The sequence below is a fragment of the Simochromis diagramma genome, unplaced genomic scaffold (assembly GCF_900408965.1).
Source record: "Simochromis diagramma unplaced genomic scaffold, fSimDia1.1 OVJJ01000583.1, whole genome shotgun sequence".
In the NCBI taxonomy this organism is placed as follows: Eukaryota; Metazoa; Chordata; class Actinopteri; order Cichliformes; family Cichlidae; genus Simochromis; species Simochromis diagramma.
This window is the reverse complement of record NW_024387285.1, coordinates 1414409-1440163: the sequence shown is the minus strand read 5'-3', so window position 1 is coordinate 1440163 and position 25755 is coordinate 1414409. Positions and strand designations below refer to the sequence as shown.

Sequence of the window (25755 nt, the reverse complement as noted above, 5' to 3'; positions counted from 1 at the left end):
CTGTTTTACTTTGATAGTCATTTATCTTACTTCCTTGTCTCGTTTTAATTAGTTTCACCTGTCTCTCCCGTGTCCACTTCCACTGGTTGCCTCGCGTGTGTTCTTTGTTGCATCATGCTGTTTCCCTGCTGTATTTCTTCTGTACTTATTTCTTTGCATTTGGAACTTTGTTTGCTTCTCTTTCTGTTTCTATTGTTTTGGACTTAATCAGACTTAATAAGGCTCATCTTTTGTTGGGTTCCTCACTGCACAGCACATGACAGAAATTCTTCCTAATAACTAGCATGCCAGAGAAACTGCTTTCCAATGTAGAGAATCTCAGTGTTTCACTACAAACTAAGCCAAAAAATCTTGAGGAGGAAAAAATGCAGAAAACTCCAACAGCTGTGTTGTAGAGAATTAGCACTAAATGTCTCACTCCTCTAACACAAGGAAACAACAATTGAAAGAGTGGTGAGTCTCACTGAAAAACTGCAATATGATATGATCATATGATTACACTCTATCGTCTAGTGTACTACATGGGAACATAATTAAATTAGACTTAAAACTAGTGATTGAGACTATAAACACACCAGAGAAGGGTTTACAGGGGTAATCAAACGAGGAGTAAACTGGCTCTCTTTTTATAAAATCTAACTTTATTTGGAAAAAAGATGAGTCGCCTCCGGCTGGCCATTAGAAAGAATAAAAGAGACACTGAGGCACTTATGATTTGCTTTGAGTTTTCGGACCCTGAGGCCACATCCTTTGCACAGTCCAAGATATCTTTCTCTGTTACTGCACAGGTCCCAGTAACTCTTGTTCTCTGCAACAATGGCTGTTGTAAAAAGTAAAATGCTGAGACATGCCTGGAATGAGAGAACCTGCATTTCATTGCCTTTAAAAATTACTACTCTTGACTAGGGATGGTTTAGGTTTTGTCTGATACCGGTGCCAAACCGGTACTTTTGAAACGGTGCCGGTGCTTAAACGGTGCTCAAACCGGTGCTTAAAGAATGGAGAACACAAAATTGGTCCAAAAACCTCTCATGTTCAGCTGTTTTTTTGTAAAAAGATAACAATGTTAGCCTTTTCTGCAGCTATGGGGCATATATGGTATCACTCTTGGCTGGAAGCAGTGCTTAAACAATGGAAAAAACACAAACTTTGTCCAAAAACCTCTCATGTTTAACTGTTTTCGAATTTTTCTTTGGTCATTTTAGCCTTTTTGGCCAGGGTGAAGGGAGTATCTGCCATCAAACAAGAAGACAGCCGCATGTAACTACGACGGTGTTTGCTAGTTTACCTTACATGCATTAATGTAATAATGTGGTTAGAGTACACAACGTAAATTAAACACGAACAACATTAAGCTACTCACGCAGAGAAGAACGGCTGCTGCTGCATCATCATCCTCATCATTTCTGCTACACTGGCAGGGCTAGGGGCCAGGACTCTCCTCTTCGGGTTTTTGGGGGATGTTGCTAACTCCGGGTCCAATAACAGGCACCACACCTGTAGAAATGCACCTGTAGGTACGGTGCATTTCTCAGCTTTAAAAAAAACCCGCTATGCGTCGCCAGGTGTTTCATCAGATTCGAGGTGTTACCTCCTTTGCATAGTATCAGCTTAAAGCACTTGTTGCAGGCTGCTGAGTTTGCATCTTTTGTTGTGAAGTACAGCCAGACTTTTGACCGCTTCGCCTTGGTCATTTTAATCTCTAGCTCTGCTCAAAAAGAACGTACGTACCTGGGCCCGCCTACTCTCCTTGGAAACGTAAAATGATTGGCTAGAATCCGAAGTGTGTGACATCTCAGGAAAAAAAAGCACAGAAATAAAGCACCGAAATGTGCTCTGCCTTTCGGTCTGGTTACTACCGTTTATGTCAGAACCGGTGCCATAATGGCACCGGATACCGGTACCCATCCCTACCCTTGACACTAAAGCTCTCTGAGAAGACTGAAAAGCTGAAAAATCGAACCTCCGACTGTCTGCCGGCAGTGTGATTCCTGTCTTTTCAAGTGCGATTTGTTTTTTCTATGGCTCAAGGCTCTTGTGGGCTTTGCTTGCCCAGAGCACATATTTAATTCAACCAAGCATCTCAGCACATGCAAAATAAAGGCCTGCCAGGTGTTATGTGGGCCTTGCTTTCATAATATTGAATGGCAATTCTTCTTCAGTGATGTTTTCTCACTCTGTCAATGAACACCCAAGCCTTGGAAAAGATGTCTGTCTTTGTCACATAGGCAGAGGTGCTAATTATGTGACTTTCTGCCATAGAAGTGTGTTTTGCAGTCATTTGTGGCTGGTTCCTTACATAATAGGCCCTCATTTTTAAAGCCTAATATGACCTGAGATGTGTGTGTAATATACTGTGCAATAACAGATGCTGGTGTGAAACAGTTGTTCCTCTGGTAGTAGTTAAATATGTGAATAATATCTACAATCACGCGTGTCTTTCGTAACAGCAACACGAGCGGTTATTAGTTTGAGCTTCGCCTTCAGGGCTGAACGCCGTGTCATGGGCCGGAGGCTGTGGAGCCACTGGCCATGGCTTTGATGCTCTTTTGTGCTAATGGCTTTTTAATGAGCCGTAAGTCACATCCCTATCCGCTCGCTGCAAAGCATTTTGTTCCTGTTTATCATCCATAACAAAGTGGATGCCTTCGTGCTTCAAAGACGATGGTTCCACATCAGTAAAGAAACTTGAATACATTATTGTGTTTTTGACATGAATTACTCATATTGTTGTCAGTCTTACAGATGAGCTCTCACAAATGTTAAATCTGAGAAATTAAGCCGGCACACGCTACATTTCTGCACACGTCAGCCACAATATTCAAACCGCCTGTGAAACATTGTCCCTCCAGGACTCCTCGTGGAGATGGGACTCCTGGAGGGGTCTTCTTGCACCAGGATATGTTGACTATCAGTGGGAATTCAGCGTGTGAGGCTTGCACTGGTTCTCCCTTGAATGCATGAAAAGATTGAGGCCAGAGGTGACTTAAGGCAGTGTCACCACCTCTGGCTTTTTGTTCCTTGAAGCATTTCTGAAAAGATCTTTTTATGTGACAACCTGCATTGGTCTGCCGATGAAGGCCAATGTGCTGTTATCATGAGGCTGTGCATGGTCTGTAATAATGTTTGGGTGACTGTATGTGTCAAAGTAACATCTACAGGAATGCCGAGACTCAAGGCTTCCCAGAGGAACATTGCATTCTTACACTTGTAATTTTTATGGCATTTCGGTCTATAACTTTGACTTCACTGGTAGCATATGTGTAAATGCAGATTGCAGATGCATTATTATTTATTTGAAGGTATTTTTTCAGTCACGGGATTGACGTTCCTGGAGTCATGCCACCTGCATGACTAAAAATAAACATATTTCACAAGTTTAAATAATCTGCTGCTTGATGTTCATACCCTGAAGAAATTAATTAGAATGAATTTCTTATTGGAAACAAACAGCAAAATGAAACAAACTCTACAGCAGCGCTGACATGATTAGGAAATTAATAATGATAACCATGAAAATTAGATCAACACATGATGAGTCTTTGGTTTCATTCGTTATGGAAAAGTTTCTCCCCGTCACTGTTTCAGCTGCTTTAGTGCTTCTGGTTTTTGCTCCAGGTAGAAGTCGTTTTTTTAAAATAGTTTTCATTAAAAATGAGCTCTCACACAACATTTTAAAGCGTGATATAGTTTGTCTTCAGCGTGACTTTGCTGTATCAACACAGCCATAGAGCGGCACTAAGACTGTTGATCTGCCATCAGATCTGCTACCTTCCATCTGTTGGCGCCAATACGTCGATTAACTGAGATAAATGGGCAAAAATGTCAAATCTGCTGCCATCTTTTGCACATATGTTGTCTTCACTCACAGAAATTCACTTCAGCTACGACATTCAGACTCAAACAGAACTTTATAGATTTGAAAAAGAAATTCAGAAATTTATCCACAAGTTTGACACGGTGGCTCCGGTGTCATGAACCGAAGAACAGTACACAAGCTGGACCCAGAAGCAGAGACAACACGCACAGGAGTACGAAAAATAAACTTTATTTCAACTAAAGGTGTCCCGGAACGGTCAAAGGAAAACACGCGAGAAACTAGAAAAACCAAGGGACCGGGGGGGTGAGTTACGCAGGGACGCAGTAATCGGGACTGTGGGAGGAGTCAAAGCGGGGCCGTGGGAGCCGGAGGGAGGGGTGAGGGTCCGCGGGGGAGCTCCAGGAAAGTAGAGGTGATTGGTACCGGAGGCGATCCAAACTCCAGACGGGCAGGTGGCTCAAAAACACGCCGAGCTGTTACTGAGATGGGATGCAGGTGTGGAGTTAACAGCCACACCCGTGGGCGTGGGCATCCCATCAGCTCCTCGGACACCGGGCCGCGGACCATGACATCTGGACAGTCTGGACATGTTTGCGTCTGGACTAAAGTGATGATTGGACCCACAGAGAGACACTTTGCTTTCATTTGCAAGGGACAGCAAACTATTTAAAGTACTTCTTAATTTTCATACTGGAGAGATTAATTAATTATAAATTAATGGGAACTCTTCAGTGGTAGCAAAACATTAATTAATGATTCCAAATTAACCATTAAAAATGTTTTATTTTTAGAAATGTGAATCACTTCAAAGCAGAGATTAAAAGGGTAGTTTCTGTGATGGGTTAAAGGATGAAGCGGTCAAATTAATTTCTTCCTGGCATAATTATTATGTGTCTGCACAGCATATATCTGAAAGTATACGAGTGTAGTCCTTCAGATATCTTCTGCTGAGGGCATACTGATGTAGCTGAGTAACGTGCGGCCGTCAGAAACTATGAGAGAAAAAGAGCAACAGAGAGAGGCGAGTGAGAAGAGAGTGAACGCAAAAAGAAGCGGTGCTTTTGTCGGCCGTGCAACAAGCTGCGATCAGTGGAGCTAATAGGAAGAGGTGAGCTGAGGGAAAAGCCTGGAAGCAATAAAGATCGCTCGGGAGATGTGAGGGTGTGAGATGGAGAGGCAGGACCAAAGAACGAGAGAGAGATGGAGAGGAGGAGGAGGAGGAGGAGGAGACAGCGCCGTGTGTGCAGACTGAGTCGGAGGTGAAAGAGACTGCTGGGAGGCGACTCGCTGAGCGCTGTGATCAACACAGAGACGAGTAGAGGAAACAAGGGGAAAGTGACAGAGTGCGCTGATTGACACGCCCGACGTGGCGAAAGCAAAGGACAAGCTTGCCAACTTTTTTCTTCTTTTTTGATTAATGTTTAATCTGCTAATGTCTTCTGATTTATTGTGGAGCTGAGTGGATCGCACTACGAGGGGGGTTAATTAGTTTTCCCAGCTTGTCACTTCAAAGCCTTTTGTCTTGCACATCTTTGAAAATGATGTAAAGAGGTGCAATCACTCTGTTCGTGTTCACTGGGGATCGTAGCCGCTCTGTTGTCGGATGCTTGGATTTTGCTGTCAGACTTTGATTCTTTATTTACCACCTTGGCTCATTTTCAATCTGCATGAGGTAGGTATTCAGTTTTCACTCAGGACGGAATCACGGCAGGAATGCAAAAATATCATTAGAGTTAGAATTAATAGAATTAATTCTGTCCTGTGAATTGTTTAAGATAAACTACATTTCGTGACTCAGGAGAACTTTAATGTGTTTAATGACCTCCTGGTTAAGCTGTGTGTGTGCAGATATGTGTGTGTGACACAAAGTGCTGAAGCATGTGTTCATAAAGGAAACACATTTCCTCTCCTTTTCTTGTGAAGATCTTATGTTAGAAATTCACATTTTTCCAAGGTTGCTGAAACAAAATGAAACTTTCTTTCCGTCTCGTCCTCCGGCTGCGCTGATACATAATTTTCTGTTAATGCGATACAGCATCCCTGCCTCTTGTTCTCCATCCCTACCAGTCTGACTTGGCATTGAGCTTCACAGGAAAAGACAAAAGTATTTCATCCTCCAGCTCTGTGCAGACGCTCCAGAACAGCTCCCTGTGTGGGTTTACAAGTCGTGATCCCCAACTCGTGTCGTGTAGAGGGTGTGAACGCGTCGAGGCTTTAGCGCCGCGGGGCGTGTCCAGAAGCTCGAGCTTTAAACATTTTTTTTAGAAGAGTAATAGCAGAAAGTAATTAACATTTTTCCTTCATTACATTACTTCTCAACCTGCAGGTCAGGACATTCATCAGGTTGAGGGACGACTAGAGGACTGATATGAGTAATTTCTAACTTGGAAGTGTTTTAATCATTCTTTTGAATCTTTGCTGTAAATGCATTTTTCATATGAGCCATTTAGCAGCTTTCAGAGCTTCTTGCAATAATTAAAAGCAATATTTCAGACAAAGTTCATCATCCTTATGTCCATGCCCTGCGGGTTGTATTGTGGCTGTCTTTTGGGCTTAGAGTAATTGAATAAATCCCTGACAACTATGATTAAAGGAGCTTGTGACTGAAGGGTTGAGTTTGAGTTACCAGCTGTAGGCAGTAATAGGTTTGGGAGGGGGATGTGTTTTTATAAAAATGTTGCAGACAAGCAACTTTAAATGGATGTTTTATTTTCAGTTTTTGTTCTTTGTTTTTTTCCATCGAGACATAAACTGAACAGATCATTTTAGAAGCAAACTTGTTAGCTTGTTAGTGGACAGGAGGCCTATTTATAGCCATGATGTTGTAAAGCAGGGGTGGGCAATTCCAGGCCCCGAGGGCCGGTGTCCTGCAGGTTTTAGATGTGTCCTTGATCCAACACAGCTGATTCAAATGGCTAAATGACCTCCTCAACATGTCTTGAAGTTCTCCAGGGGGATTGGTAATGAACTAATCATTTGATTCAGGTGAGTTGACCCAGGGTGAGATCTAAAACCTGCAGGACACCGGCCCTCGAGGCCTGGCGTTGCCTACCCCTGTTGTGAAGGGACAACCTCCAGGGCTAAAAATGAAGCCATTGGTCATAGCAAAAGTTGCAGTTCCTCTAGTGGCCACTCAAGATTTGCTTCTTTTCATTTTTTTATGGGGGGTGGCCTGCATTCATCGACAGATGTCAAGACAGTTTTTCTGAGTGAAATTCAGTCTGTTCATTGCACCTGTACAGTTTATAGGTGCACCACGCTAGCGTTAAGGGATAAATTAGCACTCCACCTTTTCACCCATGCACAGTTACTTCTGGCTTCAAAAATCAATGCCGGGATGGCCAAAGGTCGATGAATGGATGCCATCGTGGTGGTTACGTCCATCGTCTATACTGCCTGTGGCCATTTGTTGATTTCCCATTTGTTTCAAGAGTGGTTACAAAGATTCATAGTCACACAGGGAGCGAGAACAAGTTGAGGGAGCCCACAGGAAGTTGGAATATTTGATCAGGTAAGATTTTCATGAAAATCTGGGAAGATTTGACACTTAACAATCGTGAGGAGAAACTTCGAAACTAACTGTGATTTGAAATGAAGACAGATTCAGGAAGTGCATTCTTCATTTATTGCCTGAAAAGTTTTTGGAAACTTTTTGTATTATGTGAGGTTTTGCAAATAATCCACGGTCTCAGTTTCTGTTTGTATGAAGTGAAGCTCAGTGTTTTTGCAGTTACTGTAGGTAACGGGGGAGGACATCTCTCTGTCATCTTTCATGGCACCGTCACAAACCGATCTCTCGCGTCTGGTTGTAAACTTTAAAACAACATGGTTCATGTCAGGTTTGTAGCAACAGTGAGCGAAACATATACTTTGTAATGCATGTCAAGATATTTTTCTGAAATGTTTCCATAAGACATTTCAATAGGGACGTTTTGATCACTCTGGTGCAGCATCACTTTGATGGCTGACACGCAGACAGCTCACAAGAACATGTATCAGATTTTATTTTAAACAAGCACACTGTCCAGTTTCAGGCAACTTGCGACTCATAGACGATCTGAATAAAAATTCATGACTGTAGCAAAAAAAGAAAAAGTTGATCTGGGTCTTGACCTCCTCACATTTGGACTGACGTGTGATTAAAATGATCTCCACCGAGCACACCAGTCCTGACCTTGTTAATTGTTTGTAGGCTCTCCCTCCTGAAGGCAGGCTGATGTAGTTAAAGGCCACAGTGATTCTTTGCTGCCACTCAAGTAATGTGTGCATGACCTGAGGTTCTAACCTGCACAGGCATTCGTGCATTGGACACGTTGACATTTTACGTGCAAATGAGTAAACTCGTTGAAAATACTCTGTATTTCAGTTTGTACCCTCACCTTGGGGCAAAACCGTTTTAAGCTTGAAACACTGGGTTCTGCAGACGGCAGTGTAGATTACTTCCATCACGTCATCCGGTTTATGGTTAAAGTCTTGACTTGAAGGTTAAAAAGACAATAATGAATTTCAGGCTGGGGCAGAGCTTCTTTTAATATTTACATTATTATCTCCAGTGCTAACCTTATGGGAAGCGGTGACTTTGAATACACTGACTTTATATGAAATACTCCAAATGAAAAGTAAATGTGGGATGTCTGCACCAGCATATCAATGGCTGCATATTAACTGCAGGTGGAATAGACAGATGTGAACTAATTTTGTGTGTTAAAGAGTAGACATAGGCAATAGCAGCTGTCATAGTTTGTACAGATTTGACTTAGTCTTGTGGCTGCTGTCATTGTCTTGGGGCTTTTTAAACCTCACGTGCACATATTTAGATGAGTGTCGCACAGATACCTGTTAATTAGCGGTAAGTAAATTACTGGATTTCACTCAGCTACTCCACACGGATTTGTCAGATAATAGATTTAAGGCAGAAACACTACAAATGGAGTCAAGAGGTTCAGCTCAGTGAGTCATATTAAATGAAATGCCAGTCAAAGTGACCATGCTCTGCCAAATGCAAATTATAAGCTTTAACTAATTTTAGACACATGAGCAGTGATGTTAGCTTTAAAAAAAACAATGACTGTGTTAGACATGCAAACATGTATATTTTCATGTCTGAAGTAAAGCAACTAAACATGCAAATCTATGGGGCTTGACTCACTGTCGTTAGCACTACTAACTGGCTTAATCTATCAGCCCAGGAGGTGACTGATTTTTTTTAAAGTAGGTCTCACTGTGGCTTTGACTTAACAACAACAATATTTCATGTAGATTAGAATATTTGCCAGTGGATGGAGGGCTATTCAGGATGCATGTGTGCAGAGTTGCTGTTTTAACGATGTCACTGGTGGCTTTAGACTCGAGTTGATAAAAATTAAAAACTGTACACTAACATCAAGCTAGGTGTTGATAGTCAGACGTGGGAATTTACTGTTCCTGGCAAAACGTCACAAAAAATAAAGCCTTTGAACATATTTATAAGTCACGTGTTTGTGTGTTTTAAGTCATTTTTCCTTTAGGCCCAGTGTTTAACACTAGGATGTGGTCAAGGCCTTTTAGTGGCATGTCCTCACACTGATAGTCACACTGGGTTGTGTGTGTGTGTGTGTTTACTGGTGGTATGTCTAGTTTAGCCCAGACACGACAAGTGATGAATGAGCTGAATACCTTGAAGCAGACAGAGCAAGGAAATAGAGACAGCAAGGGTCACTGTGTACAGACCTGCCGCAGCATTAAATGGATGGAGTGATGGAGGAGAAATGGCAATACAAGACCACCTTTATATCTAAGGAGTGCTTTGATGGAGGGAGGATGCTACTGAGAAGTATTGTCTATAGTATCCTGGCAACAACTTCACATACATGGGGGAAAAAAGCAAAACAACAGCACTGTGTGTGAAATCCACAGAGACTCTCAGATATACATGTTTATTTATTTGCACTTACAAATGTGTCCATGAATACGCATAAAATACCAACTGCTGAATACAGGAGAGGTTTTGTTTGATGTGGAGCTACAGCGTCTGACTTTAATGCTGTTTGGGGTTCCACGTTTGTTTGGATGGGTTTAACAGCCATAAACTGATCTTCAGTTCTCACTGTTAAAAGCTGCCCTGTGTTATTATCTCGTAAACAAACAACGAAACGGGAAACGCGTCGTGCCTCGTACCTGTGCGTGTGAATTTTCTTTCTTTGAACACTTGCAAAGTGGATTTTTTTTTGCTTTGAAACTTAAATTGTTTATCTAAACAAGGCTTTCTCCCACTGTATGTGTGTGTCTGCTTTATTTGTTCCTTCATGCCACCAACTGTTCAGTGATTTAGCATGAAAAAGAATGGAACAAAAGGATTTCCACACTGGGTATGCCGGCTTTAAAACAGCCCTCGGAGCTTCAGCACTGGTCAGAAAACGCGTTACGTTCAAACATGAAGATCAGTAAGTGCTTCTGATGATCCGCCATCATCACTTTTCAAAAACTGCAAAGAAACAGAAGAATATGCACGTTTCTTAGGTAAAGTAACTTTGGCAGTCATACGAAAAGACTCTTGTCATGATCTCCTCTTTCCAGTCAGTCTTTCTACAGAACATTTGTGCTTTAACTTAATGAACTGCACAAATTGGGATAATGGTCCCACTTTTATTCCTCATAGACAGAAAATGGCGCAGAAGTAATTTTGTAAAGAATGAAATAAGATCTTGGGAGAGGAGCTCAAATCCTGCCCAGTTTCTCACTTGTGCACCGTCACTCCTTTAGTTGGGAGCGTTTGTCAGATTCTTTTGGAGATACGTTAAAAAGATGGTGAGACGGCGCAAACCTACAGCAGGTTTATCATTTTATGTCTGATTGGCCCTGAAGCAAAATTATAGGATAGAACTATTTAAACGTAAAAAATCTGAATCATTTTGGACTCTTTTTAATCACTGACTGCAGTGGCTGAAGGACCAGGCAGCATCAATTTATTACAGTCAGCAGAAGGGAGAAAGCTTTCTGTAAAGAGCCATGGTTTTCTCCCAAATTGGCAGGAACAGCAAGAAGCATCATGGTTTGGCATCTCTGAAATGGCTGAGAGTAAGCTAAATCAATTAGCCTCAAGAGGCACTGCATTGTCATTCGCATCGGGTTACCAGTGGCAAGCAGCCAGCTGCGGTTCATGGAGCAGACGTTCACTCAAGGAAACGGGGAGGAAAGGATTAAGAGGAAGGAGAGGAAGGAGAGGCAGCAGGGCGGCTTATTTGATTTGCTCAGGAAAGTGATTAAACCTTCTACCTAACATCCTCCCCTCCCTGCTGCTCTACACGTTAGCTGCTGAATGGCTGTGGCACACCTTGCCAGAGTGTTCCTCTTGGCTGCTTTTGCAGCTTTGAGCCTCCAGCGCAAACATTTTACCTCGTATTTACATCTGTTCATGCTGCAGACCAAGTTTTGTTGCTGGTGCTGTATAGTTTGTGTTTGATTAATGGAAAAGAAGGACTCTTGTGTCTTTCTGATTATATATTTTTATATGTGTGTGTGTGTGTGTGGATATATGACTGATGAAATTGGACGGCGTTGGAGTGGCGATGATAAATCAATTAGAGTGCATAGGAGAATTAGGCTAATGAAGGTGACAGCAGGGCCAGCGTCCCACTCAGCTGTGACTCAATCTTATTGGTGGGTGTGTACTAGTGCACATGTGTGCTCTCACTGGATCCTACACAGGAGCAAAGAATTTTAACAAGGGTTTCATAATGATCGGGAACTGTAATATCACTGGATTTCAGTAAAAGATGCATAAACAGAAACAACCGCCTGCATTTTTAGATAAACCTGATGAGCACTGTTTGTTTATTTATTCTTTTTTGTATGAAATATAATGACTGGCTACTGCATGAATCAGTAGGGAAACTTTGTCTCTTACGCAGCAGAGACCTGCAGCATAATTAGAAGAAAGCGAAGCCATCGATGCCATCGAGGATTTGAATGATAGTCAAACAGCACCAGTGACACCAAAAACTGAAAAGTTGCCGTCTCCCATGAGGTCTGTGCTAGAGATCTGAAATTTCACACAGAAAGTTTGGAGATTTGCATAATGCGTGATCTAGTTAACTGACTGACAGATTACAAAAAAGTTTGAGGACACTTTTTAAAGTTAATTTCTGATGTTTTTAGGTTGTTGTTTTTCAGCAGCTTGAAGATCTCTGTCTAATAAATTCTCATACGTGCACAGTTTGGTCCAGCTGTTTTTCCATATGGGGATGTCAAATAGCAAAAAAAGGAAGTGATGCCAGTTGTTCCTTAAGAGTCTCATAATAATAAATGAGATATAATAAAGCTGCTGTAGTTTATTCCAGAACTGGACTAAAAGTGATTGCAACACATAAAAAGAAGATGCAGACAAAAACAACACTGATGTTCAATTCATGGTTCTCAGAGGATGAACCTTATTCGCTGGCTGAGTTTTCTGTTATCTTCCATCAGTCTGACATTTTTGGTTTTAAAGAAATGTTCTGACACCTGTCAGATGGTTTGGTATAGATTTTATTTTATTAAATTTTTTTGCTGCACGGCGTATCCATATTCACTAGTGTTCACCGGTTTCATATCAGCTTTCTTCACTTCCATCCATCCATCTTCTTCTGCTTACTCGAGTCAGTGTCGAGGGGGTGCTGGAGTCTATCCCTGCTGCCACAGCACGAGAGGCGGGGAACAACCTAGACAGGTCGTCAGTCTGTTGCAGGCTTACTTCATGTACACAGTGAAATGTTTCGTATGTGAAACTGTGATTGTGGGCATGCGGAGACTGCTAAGAATCAGCATGTCATGTAGCAGGATGTTAGCATTTACGCTCGCTTTGTTCTTGTTGTAATTTGGCTGATCGCTGGACTATAAAGAAAGAAACTCAAATAATCCTAAACTTGAGTTGAACTGGTTTTGATCTCAGACCTTTTTCAGTCCCACTTGAAATGAAATGAGTTTGGGGTTGGCCTCAAAGACTTAACAACTGAGAAGAAAGGAGGACCCTTAGACTACAGCAGATCACTGCCCTTTACTGTAGAGCTTTTTCTTTATTTCAATTCTATTTCAAATCATATTCCATGAGCATATTGTCTTTAAGCTATTATTTCCCCCTTATACTAACTCCATCTATTTACTGCCTAAAATTGCTCCTGTCATTGCCGTCTACTTTGTCACTCTTTGGAAACAGCTGTTATCGCACTTTTCTTCTCGGTGCTTTCTCTTTTAACTGTCTCCCTTTCTCAGCCAGCTTGCCACTATTCATCTGGTTGTCATTCTTTTCACAGGATTCATGCCCCCTCCTAGTAGTGGTATTTATTTTCTGTCAGGCAGTCTTTGTCCCGAACAGAATAGCAGGCTCATTAGACACACACTGACACGTTAAAGATGCTTGTGAGCATACACTTCTTTCACACAGACACACACTAACGCTCCCCAGAGAATTGTTACTAATCAGCCTTATTTATGTACTTTCCTGGGTATACTGTACCTGTTCTTTCCCTGTAGATAAGCAGAAGGATGTCCATAGTAGTTTAGTGAGGTGTTTGAATGCAGTGAGATTAATTTGTTGTTTTAGCTGTTTTAGCATTTCCATTTTCTTTTTACTTCTTCTTCTTCATCTTTACTAAAACAGCAAGTTTCTGGCACAACAATAAAAATGTTAATCATAGCTGCTCTTTGTTAGTCTCTGTGGGGCCAAGAAGAGTCTTGAGCAGGCTCACTAGATGAGATTAAATTAAATCTCTACTAAAATGATTATTATGTTCCAATATTAGTCTCCAACATCAGGGTCACAATATTTAGAGTGAGGAGCCAAATGCAGGACTCCAAGGTAGACAAAGAATGAACAGGCAATACAAAAGTCTAGAAATAAATAATAATAAAATCCATCAGGTGAACAAAATGTAAGAAACGCATGAGGCAGGAAATAAATCCAGGAAAAACTGGGACAAACAGAGCTGCACACAAGGGAACACAAACAGACACATTAACAAAGGGCAAGGGGAAGACGGGACTTAGAGCTCACTGGGAACAAGAAATGGGAGAACCGAGATACAGGTGAAATGAGATGATGCACAGCTAAAAATAAATAAATAAAAAATCAGGATACAGACTCGTAGCAGACACAGAGGCAGAGGTCCTAACAAGAGACGAGATGGAGGGACGAAAACCGTCAAACACAGAAGGAACCTGAACACTAAATACTCTTAAAACGCAAAAGAAACTACAGCAACAAAGAAATGAAAGTAGGAACCCTTAACTCAGACACAACATCAAAGAAAAACGGTTTGAATCACATGACTTGGTAATTCTGTAACAGTCAGAGGTCGTGTTTTCTAGCTGACTGTGGGAAGCGTTGTGCTGTTTGCTGGTCTCTTGTGTGGATGGTTGGTTCATGGATGAAGTGCTTGTATTTTACATTAATAGAAACTGCATGCCTCTTTTGTGTTTTCCTTCATAAACCCTCCTCTTTCATTACCTCTGATTGGTTATCCTGTGTAGCTTGTAACTTGATGCCCGGTGTCATGGAAACCTGCAGTATGTCGGCTACTGAAGCCGGCCTTGATTGATAGCCTGTGTGTGATATTGGCAGAAGGCAGGTTTTGTTTGCCTGGTTACGGAGGAGAATTTAAAATGCTGATCAATAAGTTTACAGCCTCTGAATAGGAAGCATGCTGTGGAGCTTTTACCAGGCCTTTGGACCAGCCGAGGAGAAAGCCATTACCAAAAGGCTTTGTCTAAACAGATGAGCTCAATCAGACTGCTGGCAGAACAATCACAGGGACAATCGTTCAAGTTTATAAATTCACCTATTCAACATCTGTCTGCTCAAAAGCCTAGCTGGCTGCTATGTGTCGATGCAGATAAGATGAAGTGGAAAAAAAGCACTCCACTTGACACTGTCATTGTCAAAGTGCAGCCAATGTATTTTAGTGTTCAATAATATGGAATAAATCAGTGGTTTTCTAGATGTTTAGGCTGAGGATAAGCCAAACTCAAATCCAGATCCACAACGCACATCTGTATTCACATTTTTGCAACATAGCTGATATCAGTTCTTCTTTTCTTTGGACTTCTGACAGCTTTTACAGCATCTACTCACAGACACTTGAAATCATTTATGCAAGAGTGTCACCACTCCACTCGCACATCGTCTTGTCAGATACTTTCAGACAATCCAACTAATGTTCCTGCAGCCTCTGGTTTGGATCCAGGGCTCCTGAGGAGGCCAAGTTGTCATCATAAGGGAAAGTTGCTTTCCAAGTCCTTTAGTTTGTGGCACCATATTAGCATTACCAAACCTCTCCTTACAGATGATGCACCTGGGCTGAGAGCACCCCTTAGTCCAAAAGACAAGTATCTTTTGCATTTTTCCCCTTGCTTGTTAATCATGGTTTGCTCAGCATAAGTTCATTGCTGGTAATCGAGGCCTTTAATATATCGCACATATTTCCCACCATTTAGCAAGGCAGGTTGCATTTTTTTCAAGGATTTTTTTTTTTTTTTAAAAAGGGCTGATAAAGATAAAGTAAACTTTTTTGTGCTGATATATTTGCAATAGAAACACGTTAGTCAGAAAATGACTTTGTGTGCTTGTGATTGCTCACATCTCCTACAAGTAGCTAAATGCAGCTTCTCTAATTATAAGACATTTTTTCTTTAGTTTGGTTCCCTGACTCGGTGAGGTATCACTCTTGCACTCATTACTTCAGATTGTGACTCCTGTAATACTCTGTTTACTGGCGCAATAAATATCTCCAAAGTCACCAGCTTTCACCTGTCTTTGCATCGTTACACTGGCGTCCAATTATTTGGAAGCCAGCAGAGATGCAATGTATGTCAAATCTTTCCATTTTGATTCCAGCAGCTCTAATAGGCCTCCCTTTTACTAATAAACTTTAGGCTGTGGCATCAGAAAGGACACATGGCCTATTTTGTTGGTAAGATGGGTGAATAGCTTAGAATTGTTAAATCATACTTTAGTTAAGAAGCAACTGTGTAACTAAATCTTTGTCCAATTAAGCTTGTGCTTACAATATGTTCACAACTTTTGTTTGCAAATTCCCTTTTGTCTGTAGACATTGACCCACTAAATCCAACATGGAAACCCAGAACCCTTCATCTGTAGCTGTTACCAAACCTCTATGCTGTCCTTAGATGGCTGCGCTGACCACGGCCTGTGGACACGCTACAGTCCTAAAAGATTTAAGGAAGAAGGCCAATTCTCTTGGAAGCCAAATCACAACTTGCTCCAAACTTTGTTCCTCTTTTTTCAGTTTTTATATTACCCCAGTTTTACTCCCAAATGCATCAAATCATAAAACTGAAATGCACTTGGAAGTGACAGCAAGGTAACAAGATTCTACTCTGGAGCAGAAACACACTAGAATATTGGCAAGTCTGAGATGTCATAATGCATTTACCATTATGAGGTGCTGTTTCTGCCTGTCCTGGATCATTAAAGGAATAATAATAGATTAGTTTTGTTGTAAATTGCTAATAAAAGTATTTATACTATATTTAAATATATTTAATATTTCTAAGTGGTCATTGCAGCAAGGTAAAAATAAATATTTTGGAATTTGACATCTCATTCTTCCACTTGTGCTGTGACATGAATGGATGCTGCAGGATCATTCAGCAGACAGGAACAGGTAAATCTCCAAAGTAATCCTTGTCATTTGCTGGCACTGAAGCAGACACTCAGAAAATCTCCCCCTTGGCTCAAGCGTGAGTTTCTCCTTTGGGTCGAGTCCAATGTGAAATGACACCGAGCAAAAGCAAGAGGAGCATAGCCAATAGAAAGACAGAAGTAAGGATGAGCAGGAAGATGTCGCAAGGAAAATAAACTAAATTATATAAAGGATCTTTGTAATTATATCCAAATGGTAGCTTTTGATAATAAGGGCTTTGAGAATGAATGAGTCACCCCAAAGAAAACCAAAACTTGGAGTCTTGACATGCCCAGAGCTTCCTCCCATCCTCCCTGCAGCTCACTAATCAGTATGGCTGGATGGGGATGATGGGACTTTCTAACCTGCCATCAGCCAGCTGCTCTCCTCCAGGCTCCAGGGGGGGAAAAGAAACAACCAGTGTGAAAACAGTGATTCTGCCATAGAAATGTTTAATTATTTGAACTTTATATTATTTTTCTGCCTTCTTAGTGATATATTCGTGAGTCTCAGCTGCTGTCGCCAAGGAGAAGAAGCTAGTTAGAGCACATATCAGATGCTTTTTTTGGCATTTGAATTAAATTCAATGCAATCCATCCAAAAATGATCCAGGTTACAAAATGAGTTCATGAAAACAATGTATAATTGTTTAATTGGAGTTGCACAAAACATTTTCTTTGTCGTCTCCAATTCGTTGTGCAAACATTGTCATTTTAAGCTTGAAGAACAGGTGCCTTTTACTGAAAAGTCTTATTTGGAGTTGTAGGAGCTTCTTTTTCTCTCTTATGTTTTTTTCAAATCACAGACTCAAATATTTCCTTGTGGATTACATATTTGCCAATCCTTCAAGTCCCCACGACACTACACGTTTGTTTGTTTTTCCAAGCAAAGTAAGGCTTGGCCTTAAAAACTATGATACGTTACAGAAATGTTACAAAATAACAAGATGGTTCTGTCTGTGTTTTGTAAAAAGCAGATTAAGGAAACACTGCCAGGGGAATGATTTATGTTTTGGTTGCTATGTGTTTTCCTCTATTCTTCCCCGTTATTAAAACTGAGTGTGCATAGCATAGCTGTTAGAGCTTCTTCTGTATATTTAAAAGACATTAGGAATCCCTCATCTTTGTTTATGTGTCCATGTTTCTTTTAGTAGACCTAAGCTCGGTGACATGCAGGAATAAGGGGAAACAATTGTTCTGTTCTGATTCTTCTGGGTTTGTCTGAGCTCAGCGGTAGCAGATATTTTCTACAGCCAGGACAAATCTCAGGGTCTAGCTTTTATAATCATGCCTGAAACAGTGCTCGGTGTTTTCACTTTGGTTTAATAAAATCTGTTTGCTTGATTTTTCACTCTGAAAATGGCCATAGTGTTTTAGTAAAGGTTGTCACTGACTTTATTCCTCATTGTCATCGTGTAAATAAAATGTTTACAGAGGAGTAAACATCAAAACAAAGAATAATTCATGTACAAGTTTCAAAAAAGCTGTTTGTGAGTAGCTAATATTTATTGTTCTAATTATATAGTATAATGGAGTAATTAGGTAGTTCATGCAGTTTGTTATCCTGTTTGTTGGTGCTTTTCTTTCACTTGCGTAAGAGTTGGTTTGCCAGCCGTATGGATTGTTGGTAGACCAAAACAGGACCCGTCAATTTGTGATGGATAGTTGTCATTGTTTTCTAAGAGGTGGAGGGATTAATTGATTAAATGTTTAAATAAAATAGCAAATTAACTGTTTATGATAATGTGGTATACTCAGCAAAAGTTCATCAATCTATATATTTATTTAAACCATGGCAAAAAAGACCGGTTTTTACTGGACTTTCTCATTTTGTTTGGTTTTGTTATTTTAGTGTGGTGCTCATTTGAGAATATTCCCAGCTTTTTGTAAGCTCAGCAAAGCCCAACCTAAGAATGAGTGTCAGTCAGTTGTGTCAGTTTCTAAATCAAGCTGCAGAAAACAGGGTGTCTCTGCTGTGAGAGAGGCACTTTTACTGAATCTGAAATTTTCCATGTTTGTCCTCATTTATCCTTCTCTAATGACCTTTAATTAGGCTTTAATGCTTCCTCTGTCATTATAGGAATTTTCATACTGCCTAAACAATAATATGTTTTTATTGGGCACTTGTGTTCATGTGCTCTTTCGTCCTTGCTAGAAGTTTATTCATAAGAATTCATTGTTGGTTCTGCAATAAAAAGATATTAAGGATTATCTCTAAAACGGTCAAAAGAACATTTAGATTGCGTTAAAGCTTCTAAAATAAATCTTCATTTTTCCTGTTAGCTGGCTGACTTATAGTTTCCCCTTTTTGAAATATCAAGTAATTACCCTGTAATCCTATATAGCCTGTCTGTAACATTCATCACGTGTAAAAGCAACAACCATCATGTGCTTGGTCTGTTTTCATGAATAATGACATTTATTTTTAGATTCCAGAATTTATGGTTTGATCAATTATAAGGAAAAAAAAAAAAGCACAAGCTTCCATTTTGAAAGCATTTAAACAATGGCTCATCTTTTTATATCCACGTGAGTGTGTTTGTTGATGTAGGGGAACTGGGTTCATATGTGATTTTTGCAGTTGACACTTTCATTTGCTGTAATTGCGATCAGTGTGAAGTGCTCCCTGTAGGACAGTCAGTGAATCTGATTAAGTCTGTAGTTTGAGGGTGATAGGCCAAAATCTTTATACAAAGCCACAAACCAAAGAGTCCCAATGCTGTTCAGTCCTCTTCTGTTCAATATTTTCTCACCAACAACTGAAAAAAGATTAAACATGTAGAAATCTCAGAGGTCGAACAACTTTGCCCATTATTTTGAAATGCACTTTTTGAGTTACCTGAATATTGAACAGAAGGCTTTGTTAATTTTACAACATATGTCAGTCTGCTGCTGAATGTGCGTCTTTGAAAGACACAAGCTGTGTTTTGAGTAATGTCAAGTTGTAGTGAATGCAGTGGATTAGGAAAGAGCAGTTATCATACATTGCATTGCAACAACGTGGTCTGTCTGTTCCAGGAGCTTTGCAATTTTAAATAGTAACCATTTCATTATTATATTTGGTGCAAGTGCTTGAAGCTGGAAGGATTTTAAATGAGCTGGAACTTACAGCACTACGTCATAATCTCTCCTAATTGAAGTTCATGCCATTCTCATTTTTCAGATATTCTTGTAACATTTACGAAATAAATAATCAAATTAATCGTATTAATTTGAACATGTAAATGTTTGATAAATAGCAAATGTAATTAGTTTCTGATGTTCAGAGCTGGAAATTTGTGTTTCAGATTGATCTGACCCGGTCAGGCTGTTCTGACATAACAATTGTTTTCTGAAGGGTTGATTTAACCTCATCGTTCCAGTACAGCGAGGACAAGTTTTAAGGCTCGTGGAGAGCAAGGAGAGGAAATGTGTTGGGAACAGAGCATTGCTTTTTTGTGCATGAATTAGTGTGCATGCTCCTTTTTTTAAAAGAGTACAGGTTGATTAACTTGTGACATCTTTGCTTATCTAATGATGACAGAGTATTTTTAATTTTTACACATTTTATTTTTTGTCTTCCCATTTTAGCCATGGGCCACTGACTTTGAGTGGCTGGGCTGGATAAGCTTCTGACAGGCTTTATTAATGAACTATGATACATCATGTATATACATCTCCCACTGACAATGTGGGGAACTAGATAAGGACAGACTGCTCTCTTTAGAATATGTTCTCCAAGAATCGTTTCAATGGACAACATGGAGCAGGTGTTTCCCCTAAAGGAGGCGCAAAGTCAAAAGTTCACCCACCTAAGAAGAGGGCTCCAAACCCAAGGGTAGCACTCGTTATTCGGGGCAAAATACATCGTTTATTGCAAGGATCTGCAGACCACCATGTCCCAGATTCCCACCTCTATTATTCAGGTATTGAGGAAGACGAGGCGAGAGAAACACATGAGAGCAGAAAGGAGCGCAGGAGCATATACCCAAAGGTTAGCCCAAGGGCAGAAGCATATTCCCCCACAGTTTCAAACACTAAAACGCATGGTGTAGAATCTGGGCCACCATGTGTAGGAGAGGTGGAACTGAACAGAGAGGGGTGTATAAGAATACCCTGCACTTTGCAGCATAAAAGATGTAGATCACCAGCAAATATTAAACGAATCTCCTTCGAAGAAGGACTTCGGGATGCTCCGGAGCAATTACGGCCACCCCTACACTATGCTCCGGTTGGTCCAGACGTGAATGGCAAGAAGTTCGTATCAACAGCAGGAAGGAATTTTGCCTCACCCCGTATTCGGCCAAAGAGACCTTATTCTACTGGTGACTGTGTTGACTACAATTTTAACAGACCTCTCCCTGGTACACTGCTAGAAGAGGATGAAGATAAAGAGGAGGAGTCAAGTGCCATCATCGAGCACATTCTAAAAGAGCTGAGGGGGATCAACAAGATCCAGGAGGAAATCTCCGACCTCAGGGATTACCTGACCTCAGTTCGAGGGTCAGTTGAGGAAGTATCATCGTGTGTAGATGCTGTTCTGTTGGAGATTGAGGGCATTCGTTCTAGCAACAAGCCTGCAGCCCATGCAGGTACTTGGTCAGGGGTAGGGTGCAAAGATGGCCCATCCTGCCGCAGGAGGCCTGCGAGTGCTTATGGCAGTTTAGGTAGTGCAGTGCCAAAGTCAGAGTCAAATTGTTTCCCTCAAGCATGCAATGAGCGCCATAGCATACATAGAGAATTACTGCTATCCCAGCCAGAAGACTCAACAGTTTCCCCAATCGCTGAATCAGTGGATCATCGGGAACTAGAGGAACCAGAGGAACCAGAGGATACCTCTGAGCATAGCTCTGATATCCCTGTAGGCGCTATAGCAAGAAAACTCAGCTTTGGCTACCTTGACAGGCAGGATGGTCAAGACTGCCTGAGCACCAGCTCTTTGTCTTCTGGTCATAGTTCCAAATCTGAATCAGACATAGAAAGACCATCATCTAGTCATGGAAGAAAGCAAGAGAGGACTCGTGATGGGGAGGAACATTGGACTAATGCTGTACCAACACACAGTGGACCTATGGAATCCGTGTGGCATAGGGAAACAGCTTACATAAGGGAGCATGAAGGTGTGAGCCCTCTTTGCTGTGAAGGAGCTGGGAGCTGGGAACAATACAGTGGTGCGACGGGATATGGTACATCTGGGCAGTGTTCTAATGCAAGCTCAGAACATCTCTCTATACACTCTGGAAAGCATTACAACTCACCTGCCAGCAGTTCTAGCAGAGAGGAATGGCAGCCGCGAAGGAGGCGGCCTCAGAACCAGTCTGGGATTCATGGATCGGCAGATCCCAGTGAAAACTCCACTGTAGCATATGAATGTGCTGCTGATTTGTCCTACCCTCAAAGTTCTGGTTACCATTCAGTCGATGGGCATGATGCTGAAGCAGAGGAATCAGACTTTAGGCATTCAGCTGATCTGAGCTTTACAACAACTTGTCAAGTTGAAACGTATTTAGCATATGACGAGTCTGCAGCAATGACGTGGACTGAGCCATCCTGCGTGACTGACGCCAGTAACCAAAGCTTAGGAAATCAATTCTCTCACCCTGGCAATGCAGATCCCCAAGCTGGGGGTTTCAATGTCAAACGCATAGGTAGAGCAGTACTTGATTTTAGCTCTGCCTTGCGGGGTGCATTGCGCAAACTTGAAGCACCTGGAGCTGTGAATCCTGAAGAAGAAACAGACTTTGAAATATCAATGCCTTCAGAGCTGCCTACAACTCAGTTGCCTTCAAAACCTTTTTGCTATGAGACACAATTGGTTCAAACATCTGATATAACCCAAAAAGGTGATGTGGTTGGTGGTGATGATATTGCTTTTAGGGAAAGCATAACCAGCACTGTAGATATATTAGATACTTTCTATGTGGAGCCTATGCTTAAAGAAGCCATCAACAGCCTTACATTGGAGTCTACAGAAACTTACCAACACCCTTTTTCTGACATTGTCCCACCGTTTCCTGAGGAACTCCCAGTCTGCCCTGACATGATTTGCAGTAGTGCTGCAAAACTGCCTCAACCTGATGGCCTTACAGAAAAACATGCAGAAACTCTTGCAGATGTGAGCCTTAAAGAAGCTCAGCTTTCGCAATGTACCACTGCGGATTCATTGTCGGCCTCGGTTTTGGCTGACGAACCTGCAGCCGTGGAAGAGCAACGGCAAACTGATGTCCCACTACCACAACAAACTAGCATGGACGCCCCTATAGTTACAGAGGACAAACCAGAAGGAGAAGCAGCAGAGCTATCTACAGAGATCAGCCAGATGGATGAGCGCAGGCTAAAGTGTCTGAGGAGCTTTCAGCAGATTCTTCGTGAGAAGAGAGAGACCAGGCGCAGCCTTGCCAGTGTGTCCACCTTCTCTCAGGAGGAGTTTGAGCAAGGTAGTCATTACATGACATTTAATGTTGAGCTCATCTGTTGTTTTATTGTATGCATTTTATTTGGTTGTACAACTTTTTCAGTATCAATGCTGGTAATGTTTCAACAGCCAATACTGGTCATTAACCGGAGAATATTGGATTTATTAAGCTGTATTCCACTCTGAGATGTGTTGTGTTAACGAAGAATTGAGCAAAAACATAGAATTTAATTGATCAAACTGATTCAGTTAATTTAACTCTTTGAGTCAGGACTGGATAAAAATATCTGATTAATGCACGTTTTAATTTGGGGGGTTTTTTTTTGCTTTTTTTGTGATTAGAGTAGATGAACCATTAAGATGTTTCAAATGAAGAGCAATATGAACACACTTCATCTTCTCAGTAAAGGAGAATGGGTATTTTAATTCATTCAGATGTCTATAAATGGTAACTGAGTCATCATTTAACTTTTTTGTCAACACAAGTGTTTCTAGAAGAACAAACAGGAAAACTTTTCCTTCCCAGCTTCCTGTCATCAAAGCCTCTTCCCGTTACTGAAACTCTTTGATCTGTCCTGGCTGCAGTGCATCGTTTTCGTTGATGAAAGCTTAACCACCGGTGTCCTCTTTAAATACCCTCACCCAGAGGTTATGAATAAGCCCCAGTACCAAACGGTTCCGTTGGGTATTTACCGTACCAAACGTTTTCTGCTGGCGCTACACTTTTCTTGTCCTTTGAGAGTAATGTATCACCTGCCACTCAAGAGTCCCTTACTCCTCTAAGGCAGTGGCCATTTGCTGAATTAGAAAACATTAATTATCTCCTTGGAAAGCTAGCCTCACATTAAAGAGGAAGGAGAAGCGAAATATTAGGAGTCATTTTCATGATAAATTATACATGTTAATGAAACATTTATGACCTCAGACCCCATCTATCTGATAGCTCAGCAACTGTGCCGCTTTTAGCATTACTCAGGAATTAACAACAAAATGAGTAATCCAGGGTGTGGCATGTTATTTCACAAACTAGTCTGTGACTGTTTTCCATTTGTTTTTCTTTTTTCTTCTGTGCTGTGTTACAGATGGAAGTCAAGATGGAGATCAGGTTACTTATTTTGTGGTTTCTCCCCCATTAAAATTATAAACGCAGTATTTCTAAAGAAACTGTTCTTTCTATAATTATATTTCTGTTGTATTTATACATTTCCATCATGCTTGTGTCTATATTTAATTTTCCTTTTGCATTTATATCACTTAGATGTTCAGTTATATGTAGTTATGTATATGCAATAATGCCCGCACTGATTAGGACATAAAAGATTGAAACGTGTTAGTCACTGTGGTATTTCCTTTAATACCTGTTAGAAGAAAAAACAAAAACATGGTAAATATTTGGTTTGTGTTTTCTGGGAGCACATGTTATTTGTGTTTACTGTACAAGGGGAAACCACATTAATGAGGCTCATATATGCATGACGACAATTCAGTTGATCGCAGAGTCCTTTTTGGCATGCGGTACTGAAACTCAACCAACACATTTGAGTCCCTGTGCTTCTGTCTTGTTATTTCCTTTTCACTTTCTTCTATAGCTCATGCTTGTGCATGTGCATGCACCACTGTTATGAATCCAGTAAAGCCAGACCCAGTAGCTGAACGCCTGACCTGTGACATTCTTTTTCAGAGCCGAGATCAAGATGGTGACCTCAGCAAGCACCCGTGGGCCAAGCCAGGGTCAGTAAAGGTCTTTTGTGTGTGTGTGTGTGTGTGTGTGTGTGTGTTTGTTCAAGCGAGTTAGTATGATAGAGTCGACCCTAGAAATTTGCAGGTGTCACGTTGCTAGAGCACCCGTGAATAGTGAAAAACTGAATTTTGGGTGTGGTCATAAAATACATATAAATTCCAGTTATTATGGTTTAAACCCTAAATTTGGGCTTTAAGAAGACTGCTATGATACGAGAATGCTGGAGATGCAATCAGCAGAGATATAGAACGCCCTCAGATTGGCTACTTACAAGTCTCCGCCTCTGAGCACACGGGTCATTTCGCCATCACAAGCTACAAATTCCTCCCAAAGAATTGCGGAGGATATTTGTGGTTTTTGTGGGTAGTTAGGCTCTAAGGAAAAATCTGCAAACGACTAAGGCCGTGAACTGAAGGTATGCTGTACTCTGGATGTTCCTTATTTAAAAACTGATCAATACATTTCCACATTCGATTGTTGTGTACAGGGGGAACACACCGTTTGGCATTGACAGCATGCCAGATCTCCGCAAGAGAAGGCCCATTCCCCTCGTTAGTGAGCTGGTAAGCAAACACTCAATCATTTTCCTTGTGACATTTTAATTTTGACCCTTTCTGACCCTAAACTTGATCAGCTAATTGAAATTAAAGACAGCCACCTTTCATACTGACTTGTATTTGAATATGCAGATGTACCAGTTTGAAAATGTCAGTCAATCGTGACTAAGCGAGCTAAACAATCTCCCACATGAGAGCAATAAAACAGGTTTATCATTTAACTACAATGATGGAGTCAAGTGTCACTGCTGTGAATAATAAACAACTCGCTTAATTAAGTTTTCCCAGCTAGCATGAGTTTCATATTTGATCTAAAATTATTTTGCATTTCTAATTATTGACAAAGTGAAGGTCTAGCTATATAACTATATTCTCAAACGTCTTCACTGACCCATCCAAATCATTGAATTCAGGTGATGCAATCACTTCCACGGCCACAGGTGTATAAGATAAAGCAGCTGGACATGCAAGAGTGAGTCGCTCCCAGGAGCTCGGGGAATTCCAGCAGTGTAGTGAAATTTCCAATCTGTTAAATATTCCACAGTCAGCTGTTTGGGGTATTATGACAAAGTGAAAGTGACTGGGATC

General features: G+C 41.0%; 1 protein-coding gene across 2 annotated transcripts in view; it reads left to right on the top strand.

Moving 5' to 3' along the window:
• Positions 1 to 25755, top strand: part of LOC120716096 (protein unc-13 homolog B-like) — a 158082-nt gene that overhangs the window by 87883 nt on the left and 44444 nt on the right. The window contains exons 1-5 of one of the 2 annotated variants that reach the window (XM_040003446.1): positions 4585 to 5492; positions 20046 to 22891; positions 23952 to 23974; positions 24551 to 24600; positions 25098 to 25173. In XM_040003446.1, the coding sequence (XP_039859380.1) occupies positions 20185 to 22891; positions 23952 to 23974; positions 24551 to 24600; positions 25098 to 25173 (2856 nt within the window). In that variant the 5' untranslated portion in view covers positions 4585 to 5492; positions 20046 to 20184. Of the gene's footprint in view, positions 1 to 4584; positions 5493 to 20045; positions 22892 to 23951; positions 23975 to 24550; positions 24601 to 25097; positions 25174 to 25755 lie in introns of those variants that run through there. The other variant, XM_040003447.1, reaches the window with a different exon arrangement.